The 21,013-nt window shown below is 41.9% G+C and overlaps 1 protein-coding gene and 3 long non-coding RNA genes across 8 annotated transcripts; 1 reads left to right on the top strand and 3 right to left on the bottom strand.

The window, feature by feature from the left end:
* Positions 1-916: 916 nt before the first annotated feature.
* On the bottom strand, positions 917-3,795 carry LOC121052966. 3 transcript variants are annotated; one of them, XR_005810415.1, is made up of 6 exons: positions 3,702-3,795; positions 2,517-2,606; positions 2,141-2,284; positions 1,923-1,982; positions 1,386-1,830; positions 917-1,272 (listed from the first exon to the last, which is right to left on the bottom strand). It is a non-coding gene; the product is annotated as an uncharacterized LOC121052966 (long non-coding RNA). The 3 variants fall into 3 exon arrangements; XR_005810414.1 differs by lacking the exon at positions 917-1,272 and having other exon boundaries at positions 1,329-1,570; positions 1,684-1,830; XR_005810413.1 differs by lacking the exon at positions 917-1,272 and having other exon boundaries at positions 1,329-1,830.
* A 270-nt stretch (positions 3,796-4,065) lies between these two features.
* Positions 4,066-5,656, bottom strand: LOC112196229. 3 transcript variants are annotated; one of them, XR_005810412.1, is made up of 7 exons: positions 5,591-5,656; positions 5,354-5,448; positions 4,932-5,134; positions 4,722-4,773; positions 4,509-4,646; positions 4,302-4,415; positions 4,066-4,166 (listed from the first exon to the last, which is right to left on the bottom strand). It is a non-coding gene; the product is annotated as an uncharacterized LOC112196229 (long non-coding RNA). The 3 variants fall into 3 exon arrangements; XR_005810411.1 differs by having other exon boundaries at positions 4,509-4,630; XR_002935048.2 differs by having other exon boundaries at positions 4,509-4,630; positions 5,010-5,134.
* Positions 5,657-5,754: 98 nt separating this feature from the next.
* LOC112196511 lies at positions 5,755-7,403 on the bottom strand. The gene is made up of 3 exons (XR_002935236.2): positions 7,245-7,403; positions 6,626-6,808; positions 5,755-6,130 (listed from the first exon to the last, which is right to left on the bottom strand). It is a non-coding gene; the product is annotated as an uncharacterized LOC112196511 (long non-coding RNA).
* A 10,312-nt stretch (positions 7,404-17,715) lies between these two features.
* LOC121052498 lies at positions 17,716-20,131 on the top strand. Its single transcript, XM_040517687.1, has 6 exons — positions 17,716-18,268; positions 18,402-18,504; positions 18,624-18,679; positions 18,847-19,005; positions 19,279-19,383; positions 19,505-20,131. The coding sequence occupies exons 1-6, from the start codon at positions 17,741-17,743 to the stop codon at positions 19,562-19,564; spliced, it is 1,011 nt and encodes a 336-aa protein (XP_040373621.1). The 5' UTR covers positions 17,716-17,740; the 3' UTR covers positions 19,565-20,131.
* Positions 20,132-21,013: the final 882 nt, after the last annotated feature.

Genomic DNA, 21,013 nt, shown 5'->3' with positions numbered 1-21,013 from the left:
CGGCACCGGTCACCTTGTTCTCACCTCTCTTGTTCAGTATCCCGCCGACTACGCCTTTGTTCAGCAGCGCCCACAGTCCCAACGACTACTCTATAACAACTCAAACTCCTAATTCAACTATAAAAATGCAAAAACCTAGATCGATTTATGATGAAATTAACAAGTCGGAATATTTATGCAACAGATTATATAGCAACCACTAGCATTGACCAAATTAGGACGATCTGATGATCCAGAATCATGACCACATTCTCTGGTGAGTCTCCGAACACCATTAAAACAACAAATTGACTAGAAGATCAGGCGATGGTCAAATTATCATCAAAACAAACGTAAATAGCTAAATCATAATGGCCAGAAGTGGTGGATACATACCTTTCACTGGGCAGCGGTGGATGTCGAACGTACTCTAGCGGTGGAATGAATATTAAGAATATAATAATAATAACAAATCAAAATATAATTACGAGCTTATCTATCGTATCATGTTCTAGGCAAGTTACGTACCATTCATTTGTCAATGTGGTGATCGGACTCTTATAAATGGTTCCGAAGTTTATAAAAATTAGTCGAAACTCTAAAAAAACGACTCGCAAGCGAGGGACGTGGAGACTGATTGTGTTGAGACCAGTCCCAATCAAGAGACCATATTTGCATAAGTATAGACCCAATCAAAAGACAGAGACCATATTTGCATAAGTACAGACCCAATCAAAAGACGATTACAAATTTACAATTGTTGTTGAAGGAAAATCAGTTTTGTGTGCCTATTCAAACTAGGAGTAGTTGGAGAGAATGTTCTAGAATTCCTAGTCCTATTCGGAATAGTTTTTCTTGTATCATTAGAACATGTACTTTGTAATCCCTATATATAGGGCTCCTATTCTCAATAATGAAACACAATTCTCTCATCAATCTCTCTCGAATTCTCTATTCCTTAAACACGTTATCAGCACGAGCCCTAACCACAAAAATAAAAACCCGAAACCTTCTAGCCTTAATACCGCAGCACCTAGCCCACGCTAGCCTTGCCGCACTCCTGCTGCCCCTGCAGCCCTCTTGGACAGCCGCGCGTCTCCGCTGCCCCTGCAGCTCCTTCGGCCAGCCAACCAACCACCGAACCAGGCACATTCCGGACTAATTGCAGCAGCAGCTTTCGGCCTACCTTCCTGCAATACTCGGCAGCAACCAAAATCCTTTGCTACCATCACCACCGAGCCATCCAAAGCGCCCTCACATATGGACGAATCATACTCTTATATCATGTCTTCTCTAGTCATTACAAATTAAAGTTTAGTAATTTAAGAGAGAAAAGGCAACTGGTTACAAGATATTATAGTCATGTCATTTTCACTAGGCCTTGTGCACCAGATTGTAGAACTTACAGCAAACCATTATACGGTGATCGAGAAGCTTGAATCATAAGTTTGAAACTCCTAGAACGCTTGTATTGGGTGGACGTGGACGTGGACCTACTACTACGAACCACTCTTCACATCATCACGGTAAATTTTGTAGCCATTTGCTCTATTATTATCATTCCCAGTTGCAAACCAATCCCTTGAAATTGCTGGCCGCACAATTTTAGGAACAGGAAAAAAAAAAAAAATTAAGTTCATTAACAGTTCAGTACCAAGAGAAAATAAACATGCAATGGAAGGGTTGAGAGTAGAACTACTGAACTCTGAACTAAGCCCTGCTTGTGGGAGTTTTTCTGTGATCACTCCTGTTTAACAGTGTTCATGTGAATTATTCCTTATTCTCATGCGTGTGAGATAGGATCCAATAGAGTGGAGCACACCGCATGTGGAGTGTCTCTGCTGTTGCTTCCTGATGACAACAGCATTTTGTAAATATGAGTGCTAAACTGCTAATGTAAAAAAACAGCCCAAGAGATTATACTCAAGTTTGTGCACCAAAACCTTACGATGACCCACTGGATGAAGATCTGACTTGCCTTATGGTTCAATGTTATCCACATCCTGTTTCATGTAAAAAGGTCAGAATTGTATATATTTGAAAAAGATTTGTAGACATGTTTATAAATAAACCATTTCATTATTATTCAAAGCTTTCCTGGTTCTAAAAGTAAATGATTAAAGAAAGTTGGACATAATTTGATCCTGCAAGTGTTCTATACCAGCATAGACTGCAACATGAATCACCTAGCCTTTGGTTGCCTTTGGCTTCAGAAACCTTCTCGTGCCATTTTATCAATCTTCTGCACTGTATTCTGATTTGCTTCTCCTCCAAGCTTGGTGTGAAGCTTTGGAACTGACACAGCCTGCAACCAAAAATACACTCACCTAAATGAAAATCTACAAAACTTTTGTATCTGACAAAGCTAAGAGAACAGTGTATGACTGTCATCATCCAGTATATAGTGCGCAATCTTGTACTTGAGACTGAAGAATAGTTGTAAGGCCAAGCAAATATGATGATAAAGTTTCAAAATCCTAGTACTTACGATAACTCCTCGCACAGACAAATATGAAAAGATAGGAATTGCAAATCACCTTTATGTACATGTGAACGTTAGTCTTTCGAGCTTTATCACCACCTGCGACTACTTGACCATTCATTTTTACCATCGCAAATTCGGACTCCTACATGTAAGTCACAAGGAAAAATAGTTCTTCTCAAAAGAAAGGAAATAGGGACACAATTTTGAAATCAAAACAAGGGAAACATGTTTCACCGCATTAAAGTCCTAATAATGCTCTTCGCAACTTTATCAGTTTGATTCAGATCATTATTTGAACCCCAGAAAGAGATAGCTGACAAACAAAATCCATTATAACCAGAGTGACATGGTTCATATTCTAAAACAGGAGGCAAAGAACTGCCAAAGTCACAAAGAAACACCACAAAGTAGGTATACTTCCGAGACCATATCTTGACTCTCAATTGTTCTGCATACAGTGAGAAGGCTAGGAGAAAGGAGATTATCAAGATCAGTTAAAACTTAAAATGGAAAGGCAGATGAACAAAAGTGTTGGTCAGAAGTTTTCAGTATATTTAATTGGTCAATATTTACAGTATTACAAATCTTTATTTTCTTGAACCATATTTGACTTGATGAGTTTATTAAGCAAAGGTGGTGTTGATATTTTGGGCTGACACCTATCATAATTAAAGAATGGCTAAAGCCATAATTGTACGGTTTAGGCAAGAAACCCTAGGTGCAGAAACACTATGCGCCCTAACACTTGAACTTTTACATAATGATTCTTATACTCCATTTCTTAATGATTTATAAGAATTTTATTCACCATCGCAATCCTACATGTAGGTCACAAGGAAAATTAGGTTTTCTCAAAAGAAAGGAAACAGGGACACAATTTTGAAATAAAAAAAGTTTGATAATAAAGTGTCCGCTTCAGTTTTTGGCAGAACATCTTCCAAGACAAGCTTGTCCATAATTTCTTTAGTCCGGCCACACATATTTGAAAAGAAATTGTTATAAATCTCCTCAAATGAGTAAAACCAAAGAAGCAAAGCTTTAAGTGCATTGTTCAGTTTACCTTCCGTCAGAACTTGCATCAATGATAAAGAGATGAAGTCAATAGGCCATGTATTAAGAGTTGTAAAAATAGATTAAAGAAAATGTGAAAGCATCTTTTTCTATAAGCCAAAACTATACCAAGGGCAAGTTTTTGGCACAGTTTTTCATAAGAGAATTGGAAAGTTCAAATTCATACCATTGAGATGTCTGGGAAGTTTGCGAGAACATCAATAACTTCCAACAGTTTCAATGCGGCGACTACTTATCCTGAGCATTTTCTGTACCTATAGAGCATACAGCTAATTAGCCTACACATATGCAGCAGACTGATTAAAAATTAGGAAAAGTAAGGCTTTAGGACATTAAGACAATAAATAGCTCATTGGTCAGCGCAATTTTCAAATTTCTGTTTCACTCTACTCTCCTTTGAAGATTGCTCTGGTGACTTAAGCATGTGTAATTGTTTGATTACCTTCCTCAATTGTGCTGCTATCTTATTCTGGTTGTTGCTATCTATTTTGAGAGAACCATATTATTCCCACCAACAACTCGGAAAAATCTTTTCAGCAAGTGGGAGCTCTACTGCAAAGCTTATACTATACTATAATAAGATTTACAAGTCTTACCAGGAGCAACTCTGATCCTCTAATGATTGGTGAACCTGGGAAATGTAACAAAACATGCAGGTTTAGTGTCAAAATCATATTCTGAACTAGATATTTAAAACATTTGGCCCATTAAGCTCATTTGAAGCTCAAAAGCCAAAGAAGATATAAATTGAATTGATGACTTGTACCTCACTGTCACATTCAGAAGACCCATCCATTTGCAAGGAATCAGCTCCTAGGCTCACTTCATCATCTTGAATACAATCATTTTCATCCTCGCAGGAATCAAACACACTATTTACCTGTATCATTAATAAGTATCCACTAAACCAAATCTGGCATATACATGACAAATTTTACTATCTGGCCATTCCAAAAAGACTCCGTATTCTTACCTAGAGATTTAATAGAAGATGTTTTCTGTTTACGTTGCCAACCTCAAAGGATCCTTGTTCCATGGATTACAAGCTTCCTCTTTTCGGCAGCAGTGGAAGAATGGAGGCTCATAATCTGCTGGCTGCAATGTCACATAACTGTTTCACCTTTTGGCACAGAAGGCACATAGCAACGAACAAGACATGAAGCTGGATTTCAAGAAAGCAACTTACAAGGGTATACCGCCACATCATCATAGTATAGGAGTTTCATCAATATGGCACACTGAAACATAAACAATGTAAGTTTGATTTACCAGGATAGACAAGTCTTCTAGAGCATTACAATATGGTGCAAGAACTAATAACAATTTTAGTTCTTGCCTCTTCAGGCATGCTATCCAGAGTGGGACAAGTACGTGGACTATTTTACAAGCAGAATACCTGCTCAATAACATTATCCCATAGACTGAGGAAACTGGAAGCTCAAGAGAGCAGGATGAGAATGAAACCGAAAGTTACCCATCTGGCTGGGGCGTAATTTCTGCTGTTAAATCACTTGAATGTTCCACACTGTTTCTTGTTTCCCTAGCGACTATAATTCATTGAAACCTCCGGGCTCTCAGAATTTGAGTAAGGGAATGAAACTGCAGGTCAACAGCAATTTGAAAAAAAATAATTCTCTGAAAATGTAAGAAAATAATATCATCAGACATAAACGTTCAAACCATAAATTCAACCAGCATGGATTGTGGTACCTCATAAAGTAATGCTTATCAACATTTATAGTGATTAAAATGGCCTGCCTCGTTTCATGTGAAATTAACCAGATCTTACAGAGAGATCTATTTTTCGTTAAGCCTTACATGTGTATTCCTATCATTGGTCCTAGCTTCGACGACTTCACACACACAGAACAAAAGAGTTTCCAGATACTTCTTCTGCAAGGCATTGTAAACACCTAAAAAATTTTACAAAAAAGAATAAAATTCAAGTAAAAAATAAGTAAAGCAAATTTATAGTCAAATAAGAAAATCAAAATCTCAAAAGAAAATAAGTAAAAGCTGAGAAGCTCATCCAAATCAAAGAATTCTTATTGCTACCTTTTTCCATCCATTCAATAATTATGCAAGACTCTGCATGCATTGGCATTGTTTTTATCTTCATCTTTGTTGAAGATGCCAAAATTGCAACAGAAGTCACAAACCAAGTTTAAGTATGGCAATAACTACCAACAAAATCTAACTTATCAAACAGATCTACCTAAGCCAGAACAGATACATTGTTGAAATCCTTCTCCGGAAAAAGGCCTCTGTTCTAATTGATACTGCAGATAGCAATGTGAGGCAGGTAGAGCAGATAAAATAGAGTATTCAGAGTCAAATTCATACATTTATTCTCATTTCCTTATTGCAGTCACAGAAAATGTTACATCTAGCAATCAAATATATCAATCTAGGGTTTCTTCGACAAAAAGTTCAATTCTACAGCAAAAAAAACTATGTAAAGGAAGATCCAACACTGCAACACTAGAGAGAGCAACTAAGAGTTCCTTCATAATTGATGAGTAAGAGCTTGTTGATTTCCAGAAGAAGCGAGTCCAGCTCAGTGATCTCTGCCTCCTTCAGTTGTTGTACCACAACCTGGACAAAGCTATCAAGTAATAGTGAGCTTAAGACTGATTTTAAGCTTTAAGAACAGTACAACCACATTGACGAAAATTGTAAAGTGTAAAGGAAGTGCTCAGAGAGAAATGAGAAAACCAAAGCAGGGGGAGGGGGGGAGAGAGAGAGAGAGAGCTCTCGGCTTCTTGACGAAAAATTGAAATGAAGTCAAAGAAATGATTTTTGTGGCGGGACTCCAAATTTTAAGCCCAGCTTAGATCGCAAATCATTTATTAAAGTTAATTGTGATTCCATTAAAGTGTGACTTGGTAGGTTATGTTAAAATGATATCCAGGCACAACTTCAGCCACATGCCTCTTAGAGTCTGATCAAAGGTTCTCAAACAACGAATGAAGCTCTATTCTTTTTGGTTTTGGAAGCATTTTCTTGGATATTCAATACCCTTATTGGTTTTGAATTTTTTATGAAATAAATACATAGTTGACATGAAGCAGATAAGTTTGAAGAAAGTACCCTAAGGCAATCGACAGCGAAGACCTCCAACTGTTTGAATTGAACATCAAGCGCAGGGTGGATTGGTAAGGAGGAAGGGTGTCGTTGAGGGGAGATATCTTGACATTACAGAACACAGTACAACAACCAAGACGATCCTTGTATGCATGTTATACGTGATTGAGACAGGTAAAGATTCATAGTCTAGCAGCAGAACAATGAATAAGTTTCAGACATTTCATTTGAAACCAAGCACAACAACCAATAGCAAAATGTTATTTACGCACAGAAGCGTACAATTTCAGTATTTTCTACCGCAACACAACATACAAGACCCGCATACCAATATGAATTTCATGCAGTTTCAGTCCCCTTACAAAGATATTTTACTTGGCTAAAGTTAAACGCTCTTCTCAACTTTATCAGTTTGATGATTCAGAACATTATTTGAACCCAGAAAGAGATAGCTGACAAACCCGAATCCATTATAACCAAAGCGACACTTGAAGTTCTAGCTAACACTTTGAAGTTTTACATTTCTTTCTAAAATGAGTCATATACTCTTGTGAATTTGTGATGATTCATGTGGTGTACATTTCTATACATATATCATGAAAAGCGCACTTGAATATTCAAATACCTCATTTGTCTCCTCTTGAAAAAGTTGACACGAGTCCATATACCCATTTGAAACCCACCTCAGGGCGCCCTTGTCGGAGCGCAGAACTCAGGCCAAGTGTAGATTTGATACAGTAAAACTGTAAAAGGAAGAAACCCAGGTTGCTGAGAATCGGAAGAAAACGGCAAGGGAGGGAGTTAAAGTGACTTGCTGATGTGGCTTCATCTTTGATTTGATATCGGACGGCTGTGAGTGTTCTATTATAGCATTTCTTTTTCTTTTATTTTTTGATGACCTTATTATAGCATTTCATATTCTAGCACAGGACCCAGGTGTATAATCCCTATTGGTTCACTCACAAGTCACAGCAGAGAGAGAGAGAGAGATGGGCGCGGATAATTACTTAGTTTAATTATGTTTCTATTTTCCGATGGGAAAAAGATATAAACAGTACCCAACCTATGGCCCACTAGTAACTTCAGTACTCAAATTTTCAAAACTATCACAATAGTACCTGAAGTTCGGACCCCGACCCAACTTTAGTACCTAAAACACTGTTGACCGTTACAGAGTTAGTCAACTGTCAAATTTTGAAGGGTATTTTCGTCATTTCACTGAATTTCTTCTTCTTCCTCAAGCTCTCTTCATCTTCTTGTTCCTCCTAACTCTGTCATCATCTTCTCCGGACCATTGGCAAAAGAATGAAACCCAGAATTGGGGCAAATTAACTTCATTTCTTGGATCTGATCAGGCATCACCCATCTTTCTCTCTTTTTTTTCTTTTCTTTGGGCTGGGTCACAATTTTTTTTTTCCACTCTTTCTCTCTTCTTCCTTTTTTCTTTTCTCTCTTCTTCTTCCTTCCCCTGCTGGTAGATCGAGGGTGGGCAGGCTGTAGGCTTGCTGCGCTGGGTGGGCTGCGCAAGAGCAGGCGCGGGACGCGAGCCCAAGACTGCTGATGCTGGGGCAATAGCGCGGAGGGAGATGTACGCGCAGAGGGGGGGTAGGCGAGGCTGCTGGTCTGGCGGGGGCTTCGCGGCAGGGGGGGGGGGCGCTGGGCTGGAGAGGAGGAGAAGCGGGGCTGCTGGAACCAGCGCTCGGCCTGGTGTGCTCGTCTGGCCAGCTGTGGGTCTTCGCGGCAGGGGGGGACGCTGGGCTGGAGAGGAGGAGACGCGAGGCTGCTGGAACCAGCGCTCGGCCTGGTGTGCTCGTCTGGCCAATTATGGGGCTTCAACCAGCGATTCCACCACCGAGATCGCTCACCGATTTCCCTAAACTCTCTCTCTCTCTCTCTCGTTGAAAATAGAAATTTTTTCCTCCTAATTTTCCATTTGAAACATACACACAAGATTTCTTTGGGTTGTGATTGAAAAATGGATTTGAGCCTATATTCTTTCCCTAATCTCCCCTAAAGATGCTTGCAGATTAGCCTTGGTCTCCTCTGCGTTTGGATTTGCAGATGGCAACCATGGTGGGAACTGGGAATGGTGGAGGTAAGGGTCGGTTTTACCCCTAAGAAAATGCCACGTGACATGATAGTTAACGCCGTCATGGACGGCGGGTATGAAAGTTGGGTCGGGCAGGATATTTTGGGTATCATTGTGATAGTTTTGAAAACTTGGGTACTGAAGTTACTAGTGGACCATAGGTCGGGTACTGTTTATATCTTTTTCCCTTTTCCGATTGGGTAAAATCTATTCCGATATGAGTGGCCTTTTAAGTTAGGAAGTGTTCGCACGTGGCATGACCATTATAACATCTAGCCCTTAATTTTACACAGATATTGTCGCCACTAAGAGCAACTCCAACAGTTTTTCTATAATTTCTGTATTATAAGGAAGCAAAATTTGTGTTAGTGACAAGTTTAGTGATTGCTCAGGTTTCTATGCCTTTACGTCACTATCCCACATCTACATGGCTAAAATCCACCAATCATTTCGAACTTTTTTTGTTACTAAGATTTTATTATCCCAGCGTATGGCCATGTTTAGGAGAATTACACTGAATCCAAGTGGCCGACTTAATAGAAAACTTAACATTAAGAGCCGACTTCCAAACAAATTCATCAGCAAAATCAGAAATAGGCAGATTAACAACAGCAACAATTGCATTGACAGTATGACTATTAAGAACACTAGAAAGTTTAGGCACATTCCAGGAACCATTAGAGATATAACCAGCCACTGAGTCTAATTGCAATCTTAATCAAAAGTTTCTTAACATTTTGAGGATCTTTCCAAAACACAATATTGTGAATATCTAAATAAACGGGCAATAGAATATGAGTTATGATCTGTTTTGGTTATTAGTGAAGTTTTTTTTTTCCTATAAAAAAATAACAATAATAATAATAATAATTCAAGTAAGAGATGGGTTATGCGTTGATTCACCAATGATACTAGTTGACTTCTCCAAGATGTGTGTATTGAAGCAGCTAAATCCAGCGAGAATAACCCATTTGAGAATATAATTGGTCGTTTTTTCTCATTGCAAAGGTTAGTTTCCTTCCTATTATTTTAAACCCTTTTTTATTCTTCTTTTTTGAGCAAATTCATGTTCGGCAACCACTAAGTCTATTTGAAATCTTAATCAAAAGTTTCTCAGCATTTTGAGGATCTTCCCATAACACAATATTGTGAATATCTAAATAACGGCCGATAGAATATGAGTTATAAATGAAGTCTTCATTTTTCTATAAAAATAAAAAATTCAAATAAGATATTGACTCACCAATGTTACTAGTTGACTTAGGCTTAGTTTGGCATTGCTGTGCTGTGAGCAGAAGCGCTTTTGGTTCTGCTGTGGCCAGAATTGCTTTTGGTATTGCTGTGAGGAGAAGTAGTTAAGTGTTTGGTAAACTATTTTTCAAAACTGCTGTGAAGAAAAAAAATAATTAATATTAATTTTTAAAGATAATGAACATAACTGTTTTGAGATTGTTATAATCAACATAATTAAACATTCTTTTCATCTTTCTCTTTTTATAGTCGATAAACATACCAAGGAGTCAGAACCATTCTATTTTCTAATCACTCCCCAGCAACCATTTCAATTCATGAGTTACCAAGTGCAACTAACTATTGAAATTGCATGGTGCAAAATCACGAAAGGCTTACCCACTCAATTTGTTAGATAAAAATGGGATGAATTTTCAGATTGTTCAAAAAGGGAGAGAGAGAGGCAGAAGAAGATTCATGATCAATTAAATTGCAGACTTCAGGGAGCCGAGGATGAGGGAGGAGAAGAGAGAGGTGAAGTTTTCGACGGTGGCGAGGAAGTCCCTCTCGATGACTTCGAGAGCTTTGAAAGTCTGAATGGTCTGGTTCAATTGGGGTGGGGGGGGGGGGGGGGGGGGGGGGTTTGAGTCGAACCAGTGAGGATTGGATTTGAGATTGGGGTCTTAGAGCTCGCTAGATACGGCGTCTCAGCTTGTCCTCCTCCGTCTTCTTCTCGCAGTCTTTATGGGTTTGTGTCCAAATTACTCAATCTTCAATGATTTTGCAGTCTCTGTGGGTTTATGTCAAATTATTGTTGTTCACCTTCTGTCTGCAGAAGCCATTTTGAAAAGCTACAAATTGTAGCTTCTGAAAACCTGCTGTTGGGAGAAGCTAGAGTGACCAAAAGCAACTTTTTAAGATTTTACCAAACACCTTGGATTAAACCCAAAAGCACTTTTGGTTCCAAAAGCACCCAATACCAAACTAAGCCTTTAATGTCACGACTATCTTAGAGTGATATAACTAGTTGTTTTGTTTTCCGTTTCCTCCCATATTAGTCCAAGTTTTACATTTTAAACTATTGAAATCCAGGTGTCTCTTTCATTGGTAAAGGAGAGAAAGCGACGGAGTGGGGTAACAGTTTGTTACGGCCAAAGTCAAACCTTGGGGCCCACCTGTATCATCTTCATCCCTCCAGACGCCGGAAAAACCCAAACGACTCATCTCCGGTGAACCAAACGCAATATTCAACAGAAAAATGCAAGACCCTATCGAATCGATGATCAAATAAACAAACTAGTGCATGACACATAATAGCAACCACCATACTTCAAAAACAAATATCAGCCAGGCGAATCGGGATAGGAAACACATTCTCCATCCGGCGAGTCATCAAAACAACAATTTAAACAGCTAATTCATCAAATCGAACGGCAACAGTCTAATTTTCTTTGATCAAAACAAACAGAGGCTAACTCATACTCACATTTCAATTGATCAAAACAAAAAGAGGCTAACTCATACCCACATTTCAATCGGTAGGAATCGGACCCGCACCCATACCCGTACCCGAACCACCATCGCTCTCCTTCTTCTCCTCCTTCGACTTCTTCCGGACCTCCGAAATCTTGCTCCATAGAACGGCGAGTACAGTTGAGACGAGTAGGTGCGCGGCGGCGTACTGGATCATCACCGGCGGTGCGGAAGCCATTGTTGAAGCTGAAGCTGAAGCTTGCTGAACTTCCCACGCATCATCGACCTCAACATGAAGTTCCAAGTGTAGAATCCTCTTCCCGACGACCGGAGAGACCGCCGTCGTCGATTTCACCGACACTGAAGGAGGAGGGAGACGCTTCTTGCACAGAAGGATGCTTTTCTTCAACTCCGGCCATGGATTCAGCAAGTCATTGGCCTCGTGAATGAAGAGCTTAGCAGCCTCGCCGGTCAGCCCTCTCACAATTCCAGAAACGACTTCCCCTTCCATTTTCGCTCTCGCTCTCTCTCTCTCTCTCTCTCTCTCTCCCTGTGTTTTCAGGTGAGCTATGCCTGACGGAGACGATGAGGAAGTTGGACTTGTAAGGAGAGTTGAGACCAGCCCAAATAACTATAGGCCCAATTAACCCAACCCAACCCAACCTCTTTACTGTAGATACCTACTAGCATGACTAGTTTGCTATCTCACCAAGCATAATTAACACCCTCTTTGGGACACCCACAAGCCATGGTGAGGCCCAACCGAGACATGCATCTTGTAGCCCTATGTTCAAGCTACGCTACGGTATCCGGAAGTCGCAAATCCATCTCCGGGAAGCCACCTTCCCGGCCTCGCCAAGTTGCCTCCACAATATGCTTTTCTATACTAGAATAGTTGTTTGCTTGTCCCACATCTAAGAAAATGTAAATGAGGGAGCCTCCTTCCCCTATAAAAGGAGACTCCTCCCACAACTCAACACGACTCCATTACATACTTTGTAATCCCCTTGGAGGGCCGCAAGGCTCAACACACTAGTACAACATTCAAGTGGACGTAGTCTCCCGCTAAGGCGGGAGATGAACCACTATACATCTTGTGTCGTTCTCTCTCTCTCTCTCTAAAGCTAACTAGAGATCCCCAACGGATCCAAACGTTAACATTGGCGCCGTCTGTGGGAAGCCAACACATTGGCTTCGTCACCTTCCATGAGCTAAGTCTGCTTAGCGGAGCTTGAAGAGATTTCTTCCTTCTTTGAGTTTATGTTTGAATTGATGCTGCTTGGCGGCAACTTTTGCCAAAACATGATCAACATCACCTCAGCGGTAAGGAGTTGATCAAAACACCAACATATGGGACGGTCAAGGCTTGGTCAACGCTGATCAAACACCGGTCAACGCCGACCAACTCTAGTCAACATCAGTCAACAGAACAGAGTGTCCGCGGCGACATTTTCCTCCAGCGAGGCTAGCATGTCCAGCGGCGACATTTTCCACTAGCGGGTTCGGCGGCGACATTTTCCGCTAAGCGAGTCCGGCGGTGACATCTTCCGCCAGCGTATCCAGCGACGACATTTTCCGCTTGCGGGTCCGGCGGTGATATTTAAAGCTAAGCCAGTCCGGCGGCGACATATTCCTCCAGCGAGGCTAGCATGTCCAGCGGCGACATTTTCCGCTAGCGGGTCCGGCGGCGACATTTTCCGCTAAGCGAGTCCGGCGGTGACACCTTCCGCCAGCGTGTCTAGCGGCGATATTTTCAGCATGCAGGTCCGGCGGCGACATTTTCCGCTAAGCCAGTCCGGCGGCGACATCTTCCTCCAGAGTGTCCGCGGCGACATATTCCTCCAGCGAGGCTAGCATGTCCAGCGGCGACATTTTCCGCTAGCGGGTCCGGCTGCGACATTTTCCGCTAAGCGAGTCCGGCGGTGACACCTTCCGCCAGCGTGTCTAGCGGCGATATTTTCAGCATGCAGGTCCGGCGGCAACATTTTCCGCTAAGTCAGTCCGGCGGCGACATCTTCCGCCAGAGTGTCCGCAGGGACATATTCCTCCAGCGAGGCTAGCATGTCCAGCGGCGACATTTTCCGCTAGCGGGTCTGGATGCGACATTTTCCGCTAAGCGAGTCCGGCGGTGACATCTTCCGCCAGCGTATCCAGCGACGACATTTTCCACTAAGCGAGTCCGGCGGTGACATCTTCCGCCAGCGTATCCAACGGCGACATTTTCCTCTAGCAGGTCCAGCGGTGACATTTTCCGCTAAGCGAGTCCGGCGGCGACATCTTCCGTCGGCGTGTCCGGCAGCGACATTTTCCCTTAGCGTGTCCGGCGGCCACATTTTCCGCTAAGCGAGTCCGGCGGCGACATCTTCCGCCAGCGTGTCCCGCGGCGACATATTCCTCTGCTAGCGAGTCTAGGACAACTCCAACATATTTGGGCACTTAATCAATTCCAACTCCAACTCGCTCCAAATTGGCATAAGATAAGTAACTATATCTTCCTTTACGCTCTTTCAATTTGCGCTAGTGCCATGCCAATGCCATGCTTTTACTACTTCTAAAGCATGCCTACAATATATCACACTTTGATATATTTTTACATGCTTCCATAACTTTTAAGCATGCCTACAACATTTCATAGATTTGGCAATACTTTCTAGGTCTCACATGCTAGATATGCCATGCTTCACTTATCGGTCTCAATGATCCTTAAACATATCTACAAAAATGCACAAATGATATTAGCATCCACATTACAAGTATATGCTATACACATATGCCATGCTTCTATTTTAATTGCAACTCAATTAAATAAACATGGGACGCTCATACAAAATATTATTACTTGCTCTGTGTTTATCATTTTTCATCCAACCGCCAGGCGGTAAGGCAACGCCTCATAATGACAATGACCGCTACGCGGCATTGCAGTCAAGTTTCTCCTTTGAGAAAACAGCAAGGGACTAGTTAACACAGCCTACGGCAGCCATTGATCCGGCAGTTAACCCCGACGCTTGGGTACCAAAGATTGGGCTCGCTACCCAACACCCTCTGCTCCGCGCAGCTCCCCTCATCAAACAATTTTCCGACCATCCGGAGGTCTATGGCCAGGAGTGGGGGACTCCTCGCAGGGCCTGGTAGGGGCCCACCCGAAAGGGCAAAAGCGTTCGCTCCAACCAATTCTAGATGGACGACGCACTCGCACTAATTATGCTTGATATACGGCACAAAGCTACGCTTTGGTATCAACCCGAGAGAACACCCTCCTTGACTGGGGACTTTGGGGACTTGTACATACAGCCCAGCATAATTAGCAACGGTCACGCTCATGCCTCAGGGCATCACCTTCGAGCTACCCGTTAAAGCCTCAGCGGCATCCTTGAGCTCTCACGCTCTCGCCGCAGAGGTACCGCCGAGATGTCATGCTCACGCCTTCGCCACACCCTTGAGCTTTCCGCTCACGCCTTCGCGGCACCCTTGAGCTTCCGCTCACGCCTTCGCGGCACCCTTGAGCTTCCGCTCACGAGCTTACCGCTCACGCCTTCGCGGCACCCTTGAGTTTCCGCTCACGCCTTCGCGGCACCCCCGAGCTTACCGCTCATGCCTTCCCGGCACCCCCGAGCTTACCTCTCATGCCTTCCCGGCACCCCCGAGCTTACCGCTCATGCCTTCCCGGCACCCCGAGCTTACCGCTCATGCCTTCCCGGCACCCCCGAGCTTCCGCTCATGCCTTCTCGGCACCCCCGAGCTTACCGCTCATGCCTTCCCGGCACCCCCGAGCTTCCGCTCATGCCTTCCCGGCACCCCCGAGCTTTCCGCTCATGCTTCCCGGCACCCCCGAGCTTCCGCTCATGCCTTCTCGGCACCCTCGAGCTTACCGCTCATGCCTTCCCGGCACCCCCGAGCTTACCGCTCATGCCTTTCCGGCACCCCCGAGCTTACCTCTCATGCCTTCCCGGCACCCCCGAGCTTTCCGCTCATGCCTTCCCGGCACCCCCGAGCTTCCGCTCATGCCTTCCTGGCACCCCCGAGCTTTCCGCTCATGCTTCCCGGCACCCCCGAGCTTACCGCTCATGCCTTCCCGGCACCCCCGAGCTTCCGCTCATGCCTTCCCGGCACCCCCGAGCTTTCCGCTCATGCCTTCCCGGCACCCCCGAGCTTTCCGCTCATGCTTCCCGGCACCCCCGAGCTTACCGCTCATGCCTTCCCGGCAATCCTCGAGCTTTACCCTCATGTCTACTCGACACACTACACATTAATGGAACTGGACGAGTATGAGTGCAGCGAGTGCAGTAGTAGGATTGGACGAGTGCAGTAGCAAGATTAGGTGATGCTGAGTGCAGTAGCAGAACATGAGTTGCAGAACTGGACACTAGTACAAGTGTAGTAGCAGAACTTGACGAGTATGAGTGCAGTAGTAGGATTGGACGAGTGCAATAGTAGAATTAGGCGATGAGATGAGAGTAGTAGGAGAGTGAGGTCTGAGATTTTTTCTCTTAGCAACGTGTAGAAGAAAGATATATATATATATATATATATTTTTTTTTTGGTGCTTTTGAGAAGTAACATAAATGGATTATTCTCAGGAAAAAAAAAGTAATAAAAACATATTATTTTCACAAAAAAAAAATAGCATAAAAGGATTATTCTCAGAAAAAGAAAAAAAATTAATATAAAGAGATTAGAAGTCAAAACTAGTAGTTAAGGGGGGGAAAAAGTAACATAAACGGATTCTCAGGGAAAAAAAAGTAACATAAATGGATTATTCTCAGAGAAAAAAAAGTAACATAAAGAGATTATTATCGGAAAAAAAAAAAGTAATATAAAAGGATTAGAAGTCAAAAAGAGTACTGTTAAGAGTAAAAAAGTAAATTAAGTAAATTAACTCATGACATGTGGCAAGTGAAGAGCAGATTGTCCTTATTTGTAAGATTTAATCCTTATAAAGGGATTACAAGTCAAAATAAGTAGTTAAGGGTAAAAAAGTAAATTAACTCATGACATGTGACAAGTGGAGAGCATATTGTCCTTAAGTGTAAACTTTTGTTCTTAAATGTTCAAAACCAAATGCTGTGGAGTTTTTTGTGTTTTGAAATCCTATCAAGGGGGTACATATGTAGTTTGCTAAAAAAAAAATTGATAGACAAATAATATTTAATTATTACTTAAACGGAAAAAATCATGTACCATGTACCACATGCCAAGACGATTCGTTAGTGTTTGTTGACTTAGGGTTGTAAATAGGAATGGGCAAACAGGAGACGGGGGGCGAGGGTGAGGTACCAGTGGGTTTTCCCCGCATTTGTCAAGCGGGGGTGGGGGCGGGTTCCCCATCACAGGTGCGGGGGCGGGGTTTCCCATTACCCATGGGGGTTCCCTTTTTTTTTTTTTTTTTTAAACCAGGGCATTTTTATAATTTTTCTTATTCCCCATGAGGATCCGACAGTTGGATCTTCGTATAATTGAGAAAAGACGATTCAAAAGGAGATCTGTGAGAATTCGACCGTTGGATAGTCGTATAATTTTGTGAGGATGATTCTAAAGGCAATCTGGGATGATCCAACCGTTGGATCTTCACATAATTTTGAGAGGATGATCCTAAGGGCGATCCGTGAGGATCCGACCGTTGGACCTTCGTATAATTGTGAAAAGATGATTCAAAAGGCGATCCGTGAGGATCCGACTATTGGATCGTCATATAATTTTGTGAGGATGATTCTAAGGGCGATCCAAAATGATCCAACCGTTGGATCTTCGTATAATTTTGAGAGGATGAACCTAAGGGTTATCCGTGAGGATCCGACCATTGGATCATCGTATAAATCGGTAAAGATGATCCTCTAGGTGTGAGGATCCGACCGTTGGATCGTCGTATGATTGTGATTTGTGAATTATTTTTTGTCAAAAAAGGAAAGGTAAAAAAATCTAAAAAGATAAAAAGTAAAAAATTTCAAAATATAAAACCAAAAAAGTTCATATAGAGAAAATGGCAAATGCGGGGAATCCCCCATTTGAAAATATCCCCAGATGGGGAACGGGGGCACGAGGGAAACTTGAGGGGGAGGGGGGGGGGGGGGGGGGGGGAGATTCTTAGTTGTAAAGATAGGTAACCCATTTAATAGTTATGAATCTGATTCATTTACAAATCTAGTTGCGAAACATTCCGTTCTCAATTAGAGAATTATACATTCATAGGGTCGTAGGTTACCTATTCCTATTAAATTACGAATTCTTCCTTCATCTATATAAGTTAGGCTAGGGGACCAAACCCTAAATGCAAGACCCATATTGTTTCACCCTTCCTTCAAATCCAAACTACTCAGATTCAGTTTTCAATGGCAACAGTTGCATCACTCGTAGCCAACTCAATTTTCTTGCGCAATCCTCACCCAAAGTTCAGCGCAGCAAAACTGAGCGCAACTTATAACAGTCGCCATGCCTCTGTTTCTTTTTCTTCTGCTCCTAAATTCAATGTCGACCTTAGACTTAAGAGCTTCTTCTCCGCAGCGGAGAATAACCAGTACACAACCACCACCGCCGACTCAAAAGTATTAGGGAGCCATGCCTCTCTTTGTAAGCCGCCTAAGGTAATTAAAGATCACCTTGGTATTGGAAAACCACTTGGACGGATCGGTGGGAAGTGGTCGACGAAATATCCGTACGACCCTAAGTCGAGGAACCCTAGCGACTCGCCTTGGTCTCGGGTACATGTATACATCTTCTTCTTTCTTCTTCTCGCACCGTTTGTCTGCGCTGCTGTTGGTTTGCCTATTTGGTTTAGGGCATTAGCCTTGATAATCTTGGCAACTCCCATGGCTCTGGATTCATGGTCCTCTGGAGAAACAAGTGTTGTCAAGCTCCAGGTATAATATATATATATATATATATATATATATATATATGGTCTAATCTCTTGGAAAATATTAATAATAGATTAAATATTAATTTATATTTGATCACGGTACTGATTATTGGATTGATGGTATCTCTCTAAAGGTTGGTTTCTCGGGCAAGGGGCGAGACTTAGGGTTCGATCTTAATCAAATTGCTGAAACTGCAGATACTTCTACCTATAAGGGTTTGAGCTATGTTTTGAATGGTAAGGACGATGAAAAACACATACTGCTAAATGGATCTAATTTTTCGTTTATTTTCAAGTATTCTGATCAAGTGGTCACGTTAATTGACTCCATTTTGACAATGTACCCACCGTTGCAGAGACGATTGTAGCTTTTCTTCGGCATCAGAAATATCACACTTCAGCTTCCATATCTGTAAGTACAATATAGTACTATTCACAATGATCAGAGAGCTTGTTTAGTTGATCTATGATTGTACGTACATAGGGCACATATATTACTACAGGACAAAATATATTATAAAATTCGCATAGACATTAGATCTTAATGATACTAATATATATATACATGCTTCATTGTAGGTGTGTTCAAAGTTTGGCAGAGAAGCTGCAAATACTTATGTTGATCAACTTTCTATCAATGAAAGGGTTAATAACAAAGAGTCTCTTGTTAATGTGAACGACATGAAAATGCAAAGCTCTACTCGATCAGCTAATGATTGGCACAACGATGATATAATGGTATAGGCAGGTTAACTTAAGGGGGTGAAATTGACACTTTTTTTTTTTTTTACAAACCACCCTCCCCTTATTCCTTTTATGACATATCAATTGTAAAAATACTCCATGTAAAAGGGAAGAGAGGATGTGGTTTGCAAAAAACTCAGATGCCAATTTCACTCCCTAACTGAAAATCTTACAATTATTTGTCGATTGAGTTAGAGGAGTTGTGTTAGTCCCAACAAATGGAATAAAAAATGTACATGCATGCTTAAGTTGTATATCAAATATCAGGTTACATTATTTGTTGGTGCTAAAGGGGATGTTGAGTGGCCTGCATATGACTTGAAGAACGCGTTGCAAGAACTGAGGTTGATTGCTTCCTCCAACAACATAACTGTAAGAAAATCTTCCTCCAACGCATGCTTAGTCAAATCTCCCTTGTTTTTGACACACACATCCACAAAACAATGGAGACATAGATTACTATATCTAATATTTTCTTTTCTTCCTCTCACAGGCAGTGGAGGTATTATGGACTCCTCAGGTATCTCCATGTTTGACTGCAACAAGTACTTGAACATCCTCAGTCATCTTCTTGTTTGATTGCCCAAGTACTTGAAAATTTGCCATCTCTGAGGTTTCTTTCTGATGAAGGGTTTCTAAGGTGTCCACCTTGCACTAAGGGTGTCTATATCTATCACCATTTTGATCTTATAGGACGAAAACTACCTAAAGCACTAGGCTACATATAGCTTGTTTGATATGTCTCCACTGTGTTCCATTTTTATATAAATATGAAACTTTTTAATTTTTAGAGGAATTAGTGCCTGTTAGAGCCTCGTGATATATTAGGAATTGTGGACTCCTCAGCTCTGTTCGAGTGCGGTGAGTAATTGTAAATTACCTGCTTCTGAGGTGCCTCTCTAATGGAGTGTATTTTCTAACGGGTACCTATGATGCCCAAAACTGTTACATTATTAGGGCCTCTTATATGACAATGGCTATTATACTACTATACTTTGATTGAATATTACTAATTACAGTTAACGGATAGAATTATATATGTTTCTTGAGCAGAGAACGTAGTTTGAACTGGTCTCACAAGTTTTACGTGAATGGTGAGCCTAGAACACCTTCCACTACAAGTTTGTCCATAATTTCTTGAGTCCTGCAGCTCCAGCTAAGTCTTTTGTATGGAGACTCTTGAAGAATATCCTTCCTACAAAAGCTGCCCTTTTACAACGTAAAGTTGCTTTGGTTAATCATGAGTGCATGTTCTGCATGGCAGCGACGGAGACAAGTACACATTTATTTAAAACTTGTCATGCTTTGCGTTGCTTTTGGTTGTTGGGTCCCCTTAGATTGCAAGCGAGTGCGCACCCAGCCAAGAGTGTTCATGAGTGGGTGTTGGACATAATTGATTTACTAGAAGTGGACCAACGTGACTTCTTCTTTACGGGCTTAGGGCAACTCCAACCTTGGAGTGCCAAACTTATTTTTGCGCCATTTTGAGACTTTGGATCTCCAACTTTGTGTTTTTGGGGGGTCTGGTCCTATAAATATAGGACTTGGACTCATTTGTAGTCTCATATTTGAGACTTTTCCAAGACCAGAACGGATTACTGTGCATGGGGGCCAGCCCATTTGCTGTCTCAGCCCACATGCCGAACCAACGCGCCAGAGGCAGAAATTGAAGGAAACGCGCGCCAAAGTTGCTGGGAAGAGAGAGCACGCGCGGAACCAACGCTGGAGAGAGAAGATCGACTGCTTTTCCGTCTGCAGCCGTGGGCCCCTCGCACGATGCTGTCCCCTGGTGACCGTTGGAACCCCCAACGGTCATGAAATGCACGGTCCAGATGTTGCCCTGATCAATTTGGACTGTCCGATGTTACCTTTTTTTTTTTTCTTTTCTTTTTTACTGTAACGGATCTATTCAAGATCCAATGGCTCAGATTATTTGGAAAAAAGTGATGAACGACTCTTATTAATTGAAGGGTTATTATTTCCTTTTTGTTCCAAAAAAAAT

Source organism: Rosa chinensis, chromosome 4 (assembly GCF_002994745.2).
Source record: "Rosa chinensis cultivar Old Blush chromosome 4, RchiOBHm-V2, whole genome shotgun sequence".
Taxonomy (NCBI): domain Eukaryota; kingdom Viridiplantae; phylum Streptophyta; class Magnoliopsida; order Rosales; family Rosaceae; genus Rosa; species Rosa chinensis.
This window is presented reverse-complemented; position numbering and strand designations above follow the sequence as displayed.

What these genes read in the sequence shown, in the direction of transcription:
- LOC121052498 (XM_040517687.1), top strand. Translation starts at nt 17,741, where the DNA reads ATGGCAACAGTTGCATCACTCGTAGCCAACTCAATTTTCTTGCGCAAT. An exon ending in CAAGTGTTGTCAAGCTCCAG is followed by an intron (nt 18,269 to 18,401) that starts GTATAATATATA and finishes ATCTCTCTAAAG; the next exon opens with GTTGGTTTCTCGGGCAAGGG. An exon ending in ACACTTCAGCTTCCATATCT is followed by an intron (nt 18,680 to 18,846) that starts GTAAGTACAATA and finishes GCTTCATTGTAG; the next exon opens with GTGTGTTCAAAGTTTGGCAG.